This window comes from Anopheles gambiae, chromosome 3 (genome assembly GCF_943734735.2).
Source record: "Anopheles gambiae chromosome 3, idAnoGambNW_F1_1, whole genome shotgun sequence".
NCBI lineage: Eukaryota > Metazoa > Arthropoda > Insecta > Diptera > Culicidae > Anopheles > Anopheles gambiae.
The window spans coordinates 74,515,999-74,532,811 of NC_064602.1; the positions used below are offsets into that span (position 1 = coordinate 74,515,999).

Below are 16,813 nucleotides of genomic sequence, written 5' to 3' on the forward strand. Positions count from 1 at the left end.
ACGATGGAGCCTTTCCACTCACCTGTTACTATTTCTGTTGTGCACCAGCAGCAGATTGATCTGATTGACCATCCAATCAAACAATCGCCCGTACAAGCCCTTCGCCATCGCGTCCCGGGCCGTGCAGGCTTCCGCCACGTTGTTGTGGCGCGTGATCGTTTCACCGCGCGTCACAACCGAGTTGGAGGACAGCGCCTCCAGCAGGTCGGCCGAATCAACGCCCAGCAGCTTCGAGACGCGATGCATCGGCGCCACATCGATCACCCGGGCCCGGCTGTCCGTGTTGTCGTTCGAGTCCATCTCGCCGAACTCAATGTCGCCGAGGTTCAGGATGGCGGCCAGCACCCGGTTCACCATATCGACCTCGTCGTCCTTAAAGCCGAGCACGCGGAAGCTCGCCAGCAGCTGCTTCCACCGGTCCACGTTCGTTTTCGGCAGCGTGGCCGTCTCCTGCAGATATCGGTGCGTCTTCCGGTACGAAGGATGCAGATAGTACTCCTCCAGCCGACCCTCCGCCTGCAGCCCATCGTACATGTAGTAAAACACGTGGAAGTTACCCTCACCCTCGGCCTGCTTCACCACCCGGCTCTGCTCCAGCAGGTAGACGAAGATGCGTGCCCCATTCACCTTGCCGCTGCGGGCCATCGTAAGCTCCAGATACTTCCCAAACCGGGAGCTGTTCGCGTTAATGCCCGTTCGCGCATTGCCGAACGCTTCCATGATGGGATTGACCTGCAGAATGCGCTCCTCCAGGTTCTTCGTCACCGCTTTGCCCAGGTACACGAGCTGCTTGAGCAGCAGGTTGGCGCTCTCCGTCTTGCCCGACCCGCTCTCGCCCGATATCACGATCGCTTGGTTCTGGCGCTGGTGCACCAGCGCCTGATGGGCGGCATCGGCGATCGCAAAGATGTGCGGCGGATTGTCCGACCGTGCCTGCCCGGTGTACTTGCGCTGATGCTGTGTCGTGTAGAGCCCGACCTGGCTGAACGGATTGACCGCGATCAGTATGTCGCCTATGTACGTGTAGATCTGGTTCGTTTCGTAGCGCTTCTGCAGCTGCTCAACGATCGCATCCTCCGTCAGCACGTCCAACGCGGCCAGATCGTCCATGTACATCTTCTGCGGTTTCGATTTGCGGTCCGACTTCAACTTCCCGTACTTGGTGGTGGCGATCGCTTGGCTCGGCGCTCGACCATCCTCGCGCTGGCGCGCTATCTCCGCCCGCAGCTCCTGCCGTATCTGGTCCACATACGGGCCGACGCTCTTCAAAAACGGATGCGTGACCAACTCCTTCGAAAACGGACGCTGCTCGAGATCCTTCACCAGACACTCCGATATGAAGTCGGACAGCATCGACGAGTACTGCTCCGGATGGGACAGCTTCGGGGGTGGATTGCGTGGGATCTGAAACAGCGCTCGCATCGGGTGCAGCTCGCACAGCGGTGGATCTCCCTCCGCCAGCTCGATCGCCGTAATGCCCACCGACCACACGTCGCACCGCGAGTCGTACGATTGATCCAGCTGCTGCTCGCAAGCGATCACCTCCGGCGCCATCCAGTACGGTGTGCCGACGCTCGTGTTTCGCCGCGCCATCGTCGCGGCCAGATGCGAACTCACGCCAAAGTCGACCAGCTTCACGTGGCCCGTCTCCGTCAGCAGTATGTTGTGGCCCTTGATGTCCCGATGCATGCAGTGGTTCTCGTGCAGGAAGACCAGCGCCTGCACCGTCTCCCGCAGTATGTACGCGATCTGGTTGTTCGACAGCCGTGCACCCCGGCTGCGCAGACCTTGAACCAGATCCGTGACGGAGCCGCCGGTGCATAGCTGCAAAGCATTGGCCAAACAAAAAAGAAAGAAAAAACCGGGTAAGTAGTGCCTCACAGACTGAAATGTTTACATCCGCGGAGGGCCCCATGCGGAAAATTAACTTCACAACTTTGCACCACCACCTTCGTTTGGTATCGTGGAGTGTGTGTGTATGAGTGTATGGGTGTGTTTCGTAGAAGAAATAGTTTTGCTTTTTGCACCCATTTTCCCTACGCGACGCTACTTCAAAGTTTTTTTGTGTGCGGTACCACGTCACGCTACTGGGCGTTGCAGTTGCTCCAAACGCTCCAAAACTGCCACCAGTTGCGCAATGGCAAAATTCCACCGTCAATCATGCGAAATTGGAGAAAATTTACAGTGCATTTTTTCACATCACATAAACACCGGACCGACGTGTCTCGCCGGATATACCGATAGCCGTGATTACACCCCGAATTTTCATATAAAACGCGTGGAGTCTGGCAAAGCATTTAGGGGAGATGTTACCATTTTCGGGGCCCAGTAAACCTTCGTCGACCTCCTCCAGAGGCTTCTCCACCTTCGTCCCCACACGTTTCACTGATGCAATCATTGGCCGTTGGCGTGCTGGGTGCAAAGTGGACAGTGGCAGTGGCAGCTAATGGGCAGCCGTATAAGACGGTTATGCGAACGCTGGCGAGGCACTGTTTGTTTAGTGACGACTCCCATCCGGCAGTCCTGCCCAGTAGCTGCCAGACCCATGAAGAGCTTGTGATATGACGTGCGAACGGGGTAAGAAATTTATAGTCTTATCCACTCCGGCCAACCTCCGATGAATTCGGTTGAGGGCCTTTACCCCTTCATCGACGCCGCGCCGCCGCACCGATCGGTATGCAATAAGTTATGTCAACGAGCAAATAAACGCTCTGGGAGCTCAGGGAGCTGGAGCCTCATATCGCGCTCCAATTCACCGTAATTGAAACTGTAAAATTGGTCTTTCCCCCGCTTCTCATTTCCGCCTAGACCAACTCGGTTTTAAATCGCAAGTAAAGTGTGGAGAGAGAGAGAAAGACACACATATTGGGAAGTTTGTGGAATTGAGTGGAAAACTCATCACATATATTTTGGACCTTTTCGTGTCGGAATGAACCAAAAAAAACGGCTTAATTTCTGCACTTGTGTTTACACCGTTTTGTCGCCGAAATTAAAACGATTGATTATTTGTTATCATTAGAGTTGTGCCGACCGCCGAAGTGAAACCCCCGAGATAGAGAAATCGTACCCCGGGGGTTGGCATATCCGAGCGCTACGAGAAAGCAATGAAATACCGTTAGTAGCACCAAAATACATTGCTTAAAACACACTGCCGATTAGTTTGCGTTTTGTCGGGCGCCTGCTGACACATCCCACAATTCCCCTTTGTGGGTTTCTTTTTTTCCGATCAGCCTTCAACCCGCATTTAAAGCCCGCTGGAAGGCAGGCTAACCGAGTCGGGTGAAAGCGACCGGCAAGGAGCCAAAAATAATCTTCCCCGTGACAATAAACCGAACACAGTTTCAATGTCCGCCAACTCCGCAACAATGCACTTCCAAGCGAAAGGAGAGTGCGATGACCTCATCTTTATTGAGATTTGGGAAGTTTGTTAGCCTCCGTCAACTGATCTTTTATGGAGATGGGTTGTCCCAGTTTCCCTTCCGTTTCTCCCAAATGCAACACAAACAAAAACCGGGACGATTAAAGGCACAAATCAACTTGGGTGAGTGCCTTTGGACAACCACAAAACAACCGCTCTGTCACTTCCACTTTCAACCACAAAGTTCAATTTTGGTTTCCATTTTTGGGCTGCACGACGGCCACTGATTGTCTTAAACCAGCCTTAGGTCATTCGCACTCTGCCAAAAAAATTGCGCGCAAAAACTAGCCGTTTCATTTTTATACACACGTCGCTCTTCGATGTCTTCGCTCTTACCGTTCCGGCGTCCTCCTCCTCGTTGTCCAACTCTTTCAAGCGCACCATTTCTTCACCACACTGTGTCTGTAAGGCGTTTTTAGCAATCGATGAACTCTAAACACACACACACACACACACACACACACTTGCTATTAAACTCTAGCCCTGCAGCGCCGGCGAATAAAAACACGATTAAACACCACGCAAAGTTTGCCAAATAAAGCATATCTCAAGCGCACACAAAAAGAAACAAATAAGCATCTTCACTTTTCGCACAGACCGACGAACGATGAAGAGCTTTTCGGGAAGGGCGAACCAAACGTGTGTGTGGTTGGGAGTGTGTGTTGCTTTAATTTGAACTTTCTTTGCTTCGCGCCCCCAAAACAGCAGCGCAGCCCTGGTCGGTGAAACTGTCGGCAGATCAAGTGCGCGCGATAACTTGCCAAACTCCCCACACCAGGAGGAGCAAAACCGGCCCCAGCAGCATTCGGCGACGGCCAAATGCTCAATGCAGGGTGGGGCGAGCGAAGAAAGAAACACACAGGAGAGAAAAAAAAACCGAAAGTACTCGTGCGCGAACGAGCTTTCGATCTTTTTCGGTTGCCCTCAGTGGCTGGGGTTTGGGAGTGCTTGGGCGGGCGGGTCGTCTCCCGGGGAGTATGAGAAATTGTTTCAAGGTTGGTACAAGTGCGACAATAGCCATACCATTTTGCCGGAAAACCAGGGAAAGTGAAACGATTTACAAGCACCGGTCCGCGCCCGACTGGTGTGGCTGCTAAAGGACTCGAAGGTGCTATAAACCCGACCGGTAGCACACACACATACACACACACGCACACAAACACTTCCTGCTGGGATGGAAGGAACTTGACCTTGTTTCACTTGAAGGGAACAGCACGGTAGCGATTTGTCTTCGCTAAAACCAACCGCCTCAAAAGGGGGTCATAAATCCTAACGCTCATGTCTTCACTTTTTTGGTTCCTTGGTAGAGAAAGTCATGCTACCACCACTTTACAGCCGAAACAACATTATGATCTATTAATGGAGCAAGCGCTTGGTTTATGGAAGCAAAATATCACTATGCCCTAATTTATGGCACCATGGTGCCTCACACTGCAAGCGATCCCACACTATTAAGCACAGACTAGATAAACATTGGAAAAATCTTCCCAAATTCATCTTCAATAAACCATCACTTCAGAGAATTGCACCCACCAATGATTCTTCCATCCCGTCCGCCTTCGGTGTCGTGCCGAACCGTTCACAAGCCGTCGTAGTGCGTCCCACAGGGTCCTCCCGTACCTTCCGTATTATTATCACTATCACTATCATGATCCACTAGGAGGCAACAACACCAACAGTCCGTCCAACCACGGTTGACCCGCTGGTGAGTCGTAAAGTAATAAAAGACACCCCACGGAAAGCCTCACTTCCAATCGGTGCTGTTGAAATGTCTCACTGCGTAAAGCACACCGTGGTACACGTTGCTGCGACAAGTCACCAACGGACACGGCCTACACACACACACATACGCGCGCGCTGGCTTTAGGACACCATCCACCACGCGGAATCGCTTTTCATCGACTGACCGGCTGAACCTGACTGCTGAACCTTGCAGGCAGTCGCGCAGGTCCGAGCCCAACGCACAAGATCGCAAGATCGAACTTCCGCTGCGTTTTGGTTTTATTTTTCCACCTACCACCTGCCACCGCTCACCGATCGCCGGCCGAACAGCCGAAAAGCGGAACACTGCACACAAAACATGATCACCTATTCCGAGAGATGCATAATTTCCAGTCCACCTCATACCACCTCGCAAGGGGAGGTGGTCTTATCTTGACGCACTATCGGCAAACGTACACTCACTAACACGTCGTCTCTTTACTCTCCGTCTCGCTCACTTACTTCTGTGTTTTGAGCTTCGCTTTTTCACTCTACGCATCTTCCCGCATCTGATAGATGTGTAAAGAGTGTTTACATTTTGGGCGGCATGGGTAGGTGATGCGGTGGGTCCAAAATACATACGCTTTCCCTAGCACCACCCTACTACTACACCTGCTCGTCCGTTGTGTTGTCCGACATCGGTTGAAATCCGGTAATGAAATCTTTAGCCCGCCCTGATGAATAATATCCGGCACTTCCGATCTACGCACGATCACCGCCAAGGCAGGCAGGCAGGCTGGAAGTTCACGGTCACCAGGTCCACCGGTGCTCGGGCCGACGACCGCAGCTGCTCATTTAGTTCGCCCGTTTCCAATTCCCCCTCTACTCCCTCTCGCTCGTTTGGTCTTATTTTCTTCTTCTCATCTCTTCGCGACGACTTTCATTCGCCCAAAAAGGTGTACTTTTACTGCGGCAAACGACCACCACCGGCCGGGGCATTAGCATCCAACGCAAACATCATAATTTTCTCTCATTTTGGCCCTCCACACGAGCCAGGATGAGGGGGGGGGGAGGAGGCAACGAATTTCTCGGTCACGGCTTCTCCCTCCCCGTGTACAACAACGCAGTGACAACACACGCTACTGATCCCAATAAAACTAACTGAACAGCAAGGGGTGCCTAACCGGACATAAGAAATTCCCTCAAACCCCATTACTTACCTCCAGCACGAACCACAGCTGGTCATCCTCGACGGTGGTGCCGCGCTTCAGGAACAGCCCGGCAAAGTCGGGAATGTTGGGATGCTTGGAGAGATCGCGCAGCACCAGATACTCCTCCTCGATCTCCTCGATATTATCGGCAATGCTCTCCAATATCTGAAAAAAATAACACATGGAAAAAAGAATAAAACGGATTAAAGATTATTAAAATGAAGAGCTAAGAGTTCACGGCTGAGATCGATCCCTTCCTCCACCCATCACTTCACACCAAGGGGTAATTTAGTGAAACTGGTTTTACGCACGCCCAGAGAGAGATGAAAATTAAACTAACCGATGGGCTCGGCCCGGACAAATACTTCATCGGCAATAAAAGTTTACCCCTTCGGTGGGAAGAGAAGCAGAAAGTATTGATCAGACGGCGCACCGCCTCAAAGAGAGTGGGAGAAGGAGAGAAAGAGAGTATAATCATAGTAATACCGATGAGTGCGATGATGAGAAGATTGGATCTAATTGTACCTTTCGGAAATTTGAAGCTGGCCTTGCCAAGGTCTGCACCATCTATAGTAAGGTTGCGGTTGCCATATCTGAATCTTCTAATACAGATACATGTGAGAATGTGTGGTCCAAGATGTGTGTGGAAAGTAAGGAAAGTTTTTCGCAAATCGAAACACATTTACTGTATTTAATGTCTAAAGCGTGTTTTTTTTCTTTCTCTTATTTGGGATGAATACTTTCATACGTTCGATCCGTTTTGAAGATGTTGTAGCTGTTGACGATACGACCTAGTTGCTGTTGTGCTGGAGCTACCAAGGAATTAGTCCGAACTAGAGATTTAAATCCAACCAACGACAAAGCCACACGATTTGCTTGACACTATTAGGTCAACAATGGAATAAATATCAAATCTTGTGTTTTTCGTTCCCGTATCGTGTGCCAGTATCTTGATTGTCCGTCTGTTATGAGGGGTTAGTTTCACGCTTCCGCCGTTACTTATTGAATAAACAGTACACGCTACATGGCTATCATTAGTACTTCATCATCAAAATGTATTTTGTGTCCTCGTTAAGCATCCATGGTCATCAAGATCGTGTGTGAAGCTCTCATTTAACGGATTTTTTTAATAAAACAAACAACTAGGGTAAACGTACTAATAGTGGTGCTATTTGTAGAGGTACAGATGTGTTTTAATGGATTTAAAGTGTAAGGAAGCTAAATATATGAATATTTTACCACATAGCAATTGGAATTTGTTTTATCTTCGCAATTACAATCATTTTTATCATGAAACACAATAAATTTGCGAAAAAGTAAATATTTTTTTAATACTATAAATTTATATAAATATTTAACCTATAAGGGTGGTATAATTCCTATAGTCGTCGTATTGTGTTCCTATAGTAGTGCTAAACAAAGAAACCTAAAAAAAGTGTATACTATTATTGGAACTTAGTTTTGAAGCTATTTTCGGATGAAAGGTAAGAATTACTGCCTTAATATTGATTTCTTGCGTAATTTGATCCAAAAAAAAATATGAATTTGATCGAAGAAAATGTTGACTAAAGTACTGTCGTCAAACACCTGTTGTCAACCCACACCCGGAAGAGTGTGCTTGTTTCGAGGTAGATTTTTCACTCAGCTAGATATGCGAATTATAGACTTTTTTGGTAAATTACTGACAGGAAATTCATTTCTGTTGCTTATTTTGTGAAAATAATACGAAATATTTAAAATATATCCCGGAAAAATCTTAAATGACGTGTTTTTACTAATTTATTACTATGATCACTATAGTAACATACCTGTTTTGTGTACCTATAATGGCACTATGATAAAAAACACTGTAAAATTGCGATAATATGCTTAAAAGACTGTGCGTTTTAGTAAATCAAAACATTTCTCAAATCAATCAAATCAATAACTAGAACGCTAACAAAAATATGAGTTTCGTCAAGAAATCCTAAGGTTTTTGGAAAAATGTTCACTTATTTAAAAAAAATGGATTTTTCGGTAGCTAAGAAACTAAATTGCCCCATTTAACTTTTAAACGCTTTTTAAAAGGCCAGAAAACATTTCACAACAACATAAATAACTTAATTACTCTTAAATTATTGTATAGCACGCATTTTAGTGCAATACCACCACTATTGGTACCACCCTAACAGATTGTCATAAACCTTACAAATAACTAATTCATTACATATACATGAAATTTTTCAAAATATTCGTTCAAAATGTAGATAAAGCTATAAACACTATGAAAAGAACAATTACAAGATAATAATGATGGTGCAGCAGATGAGATTCGATCGCGTTACCTGAAGGTTTGATAACCATGGGTCTTGGCACAAGACTATCAACAGCTTCTCAATGCATCGTTCAATTAAGCTTTATAAGCGTCATAATGTCAGCGTTGTAAAAGGTCGTTCGTTTCATGTATGCCAAGTAGAACAAAATCATACTACCTGCTTATTCAACGAGCTTCCACTTACTGTAATTTTAATTTTCAAATCAATACCATTCAGCAGTCAAAAGTCAATTCTACCAAACAACGTGCATCGTAACGCTTGTTCATACGGCTTACCACACGTGCATTCGTCACATGTTGGGCTCGTCACATGCGAAAAAATCAATTTTTCCTTCTCAAACTCCCTGCCATGGACGAACTGTTAGGGCTTCCCGAGGCCACTTCAGTTCACCACCAGCGCCTTTCTCGTTCCCTGTTCTCTAAAATACACACATATACGCCCTTACCAACGCAATGAAATAGTTGCCATCAAGCGCACGCACACAATACGATGAACCGCATTGCGTATCGACATAAAATCTCGATTTCGCGTCTAATCCAACTCCTCCATAAACACTTCCGATGTGTACCGCAGAAAGACCACACACACACACACCATTTGTTGGCAACTTGTAGCGCAGAAGAAAAGCAAACCTAATCCAACCAACGTGCGGGAAAAACGCACACAAAACATACAACGGCGTTGTGCCGTTCAAACATACCAATGCGCCTCATATGGTTTAAGCTGTCTAAGATGTTTAACAACACTCCCGCCAAACGGAGCGGGAAGGGTGCGCGCCCTGCAGAGATCTAACTTATTGTTTTGCGAAGGGTTTTGCGGGCCGGAACTCTTCCGAAAACACGTCTGCAGAGGGGGTATAGCTCGATGGTGGATGATAGACGGCTGCTGTTTTCCCCTCCGCTTTTTCCTATCGCTGGTTCACACACCGCTTTACACATCGGAAACGGTGTGTATGCAAAAGAGCCAGCATCATGTAATGCCAATGTTCACAGTACGACCACCTCTTCCGAGGTAATGTTAGAAACGGTGGTAAAAAAGGGCCCTAACGCCTTCCACACACGCACACACACGGACCATTCGATCAGCGGAAGTTGCAATTGTAAATGGATGGAAAAACATGGACCACTCGGTTGGCGATGTATAATTACGTTAAGACGATCCCGCAACGGACCCGACCCGATCGACGACGGACGGCCAAACACTTGCCAAAGGGGCTGACGGGTCCGCACGGTGGCTTGCAGTCAGCACAATTAATTTAGTTGTTTTTGTTATAATGCAACAATGCTCAAAAACAATCCACAGCGAATCGCGTAATCGACGCGTTACGTCCGAAACTTCATTAGCTGCAGTGTTGAGCAAAGCATCGAGGTCGTAATGAAGAGGCACCGTGAAGAGCAGTTAAATTCCTCCATTAAACATTTTTATTGCACTTTGCAATTAACCACCATGACCACTAGTCCCGGATGACACACATTTTGGTACTTCCACTTCCACAAAAACACTTCACATCTAGAATAATCTCAAACGCACTATTACCTTCCCAGCCCTTTAATTTCCAACTTTCCAACTTACCTTGACCGCATACTTGCGCCCGGTGTGTTTGTCCTTCGCGCTGTAGACCTCGCCGTACGTGCCCTCGCCGATCAGGTCCAGCAGCTCGAACCGCTCGCTCGGGTTCGGCAGCCTGCTGAAGTCCACATGCTGCGACAGTCCATTGTATGCCATATTCCTGCGAAGAAAGCCAACAAGCGAATGGTCACATTAGCACAAAAACCGCTCAACGTCCACGCTACGCGCTAGCTCTGGTGCGTTTGTCCGTACCAGTACCAGCCACACTGGCCACACACTGTCGGGTTTGTCAGCAAGAAACGCTGCTACCGGCCGAAGGGCCAAAGGATAAACGGCTTAAGCCGCGAGGGACATATGCTCCACACACCCACACAGCCGCCCTGTGCGGGTGTCCAGGCTGTGACTGCACGAGACCGTACACGTTGGGTGTCTCGTATCATGTGCACCAGACAGGGTGTAATCTAATAGGATCAACCGCGATTCTCCGTCACCGTATGGCCACGTCAGCGTATCACATGTTACCCTTGGGGCAAGTGCGTATCGGCTTGCCCGGAGTGCACCCGAAAATGGTTCGGAGTGCACCCGAAAAGCCATTTTGCTTTATTTATCGCCAGAGTTTAGCTCCATTAACTCAGGAGGAAGTGCTTTCCACTAATGCTGTGAAGCGAACACAATGAGTATGTAATGAATGTTTGCTCATTTACCCAAGCAACTTCAATTATTGCTCAAACTGCAGCCAAATTCAACCTTCACGGTTATACCAGCAAAGCCAAACGTGAAATATTAAAAACTCAATTTAACTAACTCTACTGCAGTCATCTCGCTCAAGCAGAGTTCATTAGAGTTACTAGTTTTTACCTCATACGCTCATAAAAGCACACAGACGTCGTTTCCTGCAACGCGAAAAACCTCGAGATTCGCAAAAAAAACCCAAAAATTGCATCATCAAATTGCATTCACGGATGGGTTGGGCACGCTTCGAACTTCTCAAACTTTGCAGTCTCTAATTAATCTGAACCGCCACAAGTTAAGCTGTTGCAAGCTGTGGTATCCGGTTAAAAGTTTTTCTTATGCTCGAGGAGCAACCAAGGTGACTGCTTTTTCGGTAGTAATCTCAACAAGCAAACCATTTCACCATAAGTCGCATCAAACCCCAAAACCAAGCAAACTTACAAATTCCCATTACACGTAACATCAGGGCTCAGAACATGGCGTGGAGCCCACCGTGAACTTCGATAAGAATTTGTTATCCACCCCGTCAGGGGGACATTTATCGGAAAATGAGGTTTAGCAAAATGAGGTCTTTACCGTGATATTGGTACTCTGCATTATGCAAATACTTCTCCACACATCGGCGAAGGGTTCTGCCACTTTCTATCCGCACTTGTTGCACACAACCCGCTTGTTGTTCGCATCATCTTTTCACCCAGACAAAAAAAGGTTCACTATCAAAGGGAAAATGAGCTCAAAATGAGTGAGCATAATAGGCATCTCTCGGCAGAGCATAAGCGGGTTTTTTATACCATACACAGAGCACCACTCACGCCGTTTTGCCAGTAATAACGTGTGGCTTTTCAACATATCTCGTATTGGTGGTGGTGGGCGTGAGAAAGGGGCAAAAAACCTCCCGCACAAACAACCATCATTATCAAAGACCCATTCCACGGCTAAACGGCTCGCAAACGCTGCGTCAATACGCGTGGCGCGCCAAACGCGCGTAAGTGACGGCGCATAAAATCTACATAACGAGATAATAGAAACAATTTATTTGACTGGATTTCTCTCTCCCACACACACACACACACACACATACACACTCAGACTACTCCACTTTACTACGCAGTGGAGAAGCTACAGACGGCAACGGTCTCCAGCAGTACCATCTCTCGAGCTAAATGAACATATTTAGTGAATTGGATAGCAGCGTTCGGGCAGACCATGCAACAGAGCAGGACGCGCTTGGGAGCGTTCGCATGCCGCGTCGTGCAAGACAATCAGCGATATTGAGCACCATTTGGATGCAGATTGCAAACATCAACACCTGGGTGCAAGTGCTGCAAAGATGCGCAAGTCTGATTGGGGCACAAACGCGGGAAGAATTTGCATGTCGAAAGCATGTTGAATATTCTTTGCCAATGGTGCCCCTTGCAAATTCATCGTAAAGATTTCGCTTCCAATCGAGACTCAACGACGCAACAATCAACAATTACTGCTGGCTTGAAGCGGTCGGAAGCTCTCCAATTGCTATCGCTGGACTAAAGCTATTCCATCACGCTCTACTTGCAGCTGAAACCTGTGCTCATATTCTAGCTCACAGAACCGTTCCATCCGATCAGCATAACGAGCGAGCAAGTGCGTCGCAAACTAACTCTGCACTGAAATAGTTTCATGCTAAAGAAAAGCGAAACTACCGGCCCTCATTGAAGCCCCAGTAACACCCCTATAGGGAGGTGGTTGGGTGTCCAGAAGTGTCAGGGTAGAACGTTCCACTTGAATGCCCCTAGCTGGACGATGCGTGCGCGTTGGTGCGAGAGCAGCCAATGCGGCCGAGTTTGCATGTTAATTTTTGCCCGCACTCTTGACGCACGAAACCGAAAACCGGCCACGGTTGAGAAGGGAGAGGGTTGGGTTGGGAAGAGGCACAAGTGGAATCCCATTGTATATGCTGGATAGCTTTTCAACTCGCTCAGCAATTATGCGAAAAGATACACGGGAGCGGGTGCTTCTACCAGCATGTGTTCCCGACGTTCACTTTCGCTGCTCCAGAGATAGACAGCGAAGTGGTGGAACAAAAAAAACGGGAAGAAAGGAAAAATAGGTTTCTAGTCCAACGGTGTCACGAGCAGGGTGTTGCAGGATTTATTGTGGTAGCTTCGGTGAAGAAATTACCGGGGTCGGACAATGAGCTGGAATTGAATAAAAATAGAAACTCCACAACTCTAAAGTAATACCTTTACAGGGGCCTGCCATAAACGGGAAATTTAACTTCAATTTTCTCTTGTTCTTTAAATTACAACAAATGCCCCAATGCTCTTAAGTTCATCAAGCTTGTAAGCATTTGTATATCTTTATCTGTAGCTGAAATGTTTTGCTAATAGCTGCCCTTTTTACATGTGCCAGTTTGCCATCGTCGAGCCGCGGTAAGCTTGCAGCCACTTATTCGCTTCAGCAGAGCATTTAAATGCACTCCAAGCTCACACGTATCGCAAAATGATATCAAGCCAACTTATCACCACTCGAAACGCTGGCGATGGATCGATCGATACCGTGAACAGCTTAATAAAGACAACGCACCTGAAGTATACATACACCCTGTCGCACAGATTGCACCGCGTTGCATTCCTTTAAATACAACATTTCAACAATGCACTCGGTATGACGGTGAATGCATTGCAGTCTCCGGTGAGACGATAATGACTTGGAGAAATTACCTTTTTTTATGGTGCAAGATGTAAAATAGTACTGTACCAGGGTTTTTTTTTACTGGCAGTTGTAATTGCTTTGATTGCCATTTGCTAGTCAGTGACATCGGTGGTATTGTGAATATGGAGTTGATTAGGCGTTACGATCAATAGACGCGTGAGTGCAAAAAGAACATTGAACTCGATGATGTCTGATGTCGTGCAATTGCTTGGTTGTCTATTTTCAATCCGTTTATTCCAGTAGAATTATTGCAAATAGTTTAGGTCGTCAAGATATTCCAACGGCAACTATAAGATACCTTCATATCTGCTAATAGTGTTATTAGAAAAGGCCTCTGAACAATTGAATGGCTATTTAATGTCCGCACTCTATTCCACCCTATCCCGGATGTGTCATAGACTAACACCCGAAACACACCGTTCACGCTAATGCCAGATTAGCCCTATCACCTTTGTGTTTCTGCCATCCAAATCGAGTAATTAAAAACAGCACTATCTGATGCGCAGATCTCGGTGCCGGTGTACTATCCCACACATAGCAACTCATGGTTATTGATTTCCGCATCTAATCCAACATTACAATCAAGGAAATTCAATTTTGATGTACCTTTTTCCACACGCTACCTGCTACACTATGCCTACAGCACGCTATCAATTGCTCTAACATTTAGCATCACAAACACACACACACACACACACACACTTATCATCACCATAGTGGAGCGGTGTCGGTGTGACCAGGCGTACAGAATTGACCACCAACCGTGCTCAGGTGGCCACCAGCCATTCCTATCAGCAAGTCGGCAGCGTGCATACCTCCGTGATGCTATCGACACCATTGTCGTAATTAGTACGTAAAATTTATTACCCCACAGGCGGACACGAGCACACGAATTTCCGGATGACAATTACTATGCTTCCAGGTGCTGGGTTTACCCGACCCACACACATACAGTCACTAATACCAGGAAGCAGTAGGAAACAGGAACAAATTTAAATATCCTACATCCCTGTCACGTGGCATTTAGTACGTTCCAATCGAACCAGGCCGAACGTCCAACAGGCAAGGCCTTACTTGGCCAGCAGACATCAATTCCAGCAGTCCGATAAAAGGGGGGTTTCCAATGCCAGTCGAGGGAAGGCTTTAACACGCATATTTCATCGGGCCAATTAAATCAATCGATAGATTTGTTTATGCATCATATCATATCATACCTTTTTTATGCCTCTGAATTCCAGCAGCAAACAAACATCGATGCTGCTGATGTCAGCTAACAATCTCCACCACGTCAGTAGTTGGGTCGATAATTGATCTGTATTTCGCGCTTGGAAATGACAGACACCAACAAGAGCGCACAAAAAAGGCACAGTACAATTTGTAATCGATTATGCTAAACATTGGTATACTTTTCGAACGATGGCGCACTCACCAAACGGGGGAAACTATTCTTTCGATGAACAACATTTTGCTGTAACAGGCTTTACAAAACATCAACCCATTTTTCCCACAATAGAACCAGCGCGCGGAACAAATTGCCAACTACACAATAGCCACTGGCAAAATTATCGTTGTGTTTGCACCCCCAAAAGTGACTCCAGCACCATTCCAGCCTGTCATCAATGGCCGCTCATCATGAATCGCCCAACCCAAACCGACCGACCGACCGTAAATCCAATTGCGTCAACGCGCTAGCTCGACGACCGCATCGTTCAACTTTGACTCCCAGCATCACACTTCCATGAATACATTATACCTGCTCGGGAATGTTTAAGCGTATTACGTGCCGAGTGCAAATTCAGTGGGAATCAGTCCAAATGGCACCGTTTTTTGGTATGCGTCTGATGTCAGCTGTTTTGTACCAAACATGCTCCCTCTCTCCCTGGTTGCCACGCCAACAGGTGGCTCGTACGTTCTAAAACGCGTGCTTAAAAGTAGCGCCCGAAAATGAAACCGAAAGCCGAAAAACTACCTTAAAACAAAAGTTGTAAAGTATTTCCCACGCCACATCCTAACAGCTCCGGCCAGCATCGACAAATTTTCAACGTAACAGCGTCGTAAAAGCCAAACAAAAAATCGCGACGCTCGCAGCACCTCACAAGCACATACTAGACGAAAAAGGTTAGATAATCCACCTGACACCAGAGTTCCAAAAAGTTCCAAAACTGCCTATTCCTCTCAAATCTTCGCGCGTATCCATACAACCTGTGACGACTCCCGTACCACATCATTAGTAGATGATGCCTCGCTGGGTGGTGGTTTATGAGCGGTGAGACTTCCCCAAAAATTCAACGAAGCCCCGCGAAGACGTTTATGTCTCGTTTATAGTAGAAAAAACGGGACAACTTCCTCGTCACTGGTTGCGTAGTGCGATGCTGATGTCCGGAGGAACCGAAACACACACCTTGCTCCAACACCACCGAATAACGTAATATTCCAGTCCACCCTACTACTACTACTGCTCTGCATCTTTTCGCGTGCGTTACGCGTATTACGAGGTGTGATTATCAATGCTCCACCCAAGATACATCTCTATACGAGACCTCACCTCCAATATTGCGCAACACAAACCCCAGCCCCAGAGCTCGTGCTGTCGATAGAGGAAGATTCACCGGTTCACAACCAAGGCCTCGGGCACTCCGTTACGCTAATGAGCCTAAATCTCTGCCCAAAAACACTGGCCCGAGCTCGAGAGCAAAGCGGAAAGAAACTACTATGAACGCCTCGCGGGCAGCTGCTGCTGTTTTGTCGGCTAGCTTAGGGGAACAGGGTGCGTTTGCGCGTAAAACAAACGATTAATTAATCGAATGAAAGGGGCATCCATGAACACACCGTGTACTGTACAGTGCCTAAGAGTTCGTTTGGTTCGCGCTCCCCTGCTGGTGCGAAATCCGAAACTGTATAGGAAACCGATTACACCTAGCTAGCTTCTGGTGCTTAATTAGAAGCTGTGCCGGTGGCGTTGCTTCCAATTGATCAAATTTAGTACCTTCTTCCTTTCCCAATAAGCCGAGCTACTTTATTTGCCAACTGGCTTTTTTACGGCGGTAAATCATCGCGCCCGTACTTAAACAGGCTCATTAAAAATCTCCCCATCGCAGCTGTCTAGTTCTCTGCATTAAGGAGAAATTGGACAGAGCTTCTTGTTGCTTTCTACAGGGTAATTAAATCTGAAAGGT

At 47.3% G+C, this 16,813-nt stretch overlaps 1 protein-coding gene across 5 annotated transcripts in view; it reads right to left on the reverse strand.

Annotated features, from left to right (window-relative positions):
- LOC4577508 (myosin-IIIb) overlaps positions 1–16,813 on the reverse strand; it is a 51,704-nt gene that overhangs the window by 6,388 nt on the left and 28,503 nt on the right. For 3 of the 5 annotated variants that reach the window (XM_061655191.1, XM_061655190.1, XM_061655189.1), the window contains 3 exons: positions 10,218–10,374; positions 6,340–6,495; positions 23–1,824 (listed from right to left, as the gene is read on the reverse strand). In XM_061655191.1, coding sequence (XP_061511175.1) covers positions 23–1,824; positions 6,340–6,495; positions 10,218–10,370 — 2,111 coding nt within the window. In that variant the 5' untranslated portion in view covers positions 10,371–10,374. Of the gene's footprint in view, positions 1–22; positions 1,825–3,754; positions 4,067–4,951; positions 5,327–6,339; positions 6,496–10,217; positions 10,375–16,813 lie in introns of those variants that run through there. The other 2 variants (XM_061655192.1, XM_061655193.1) reach the window with 2 other exon arrangements.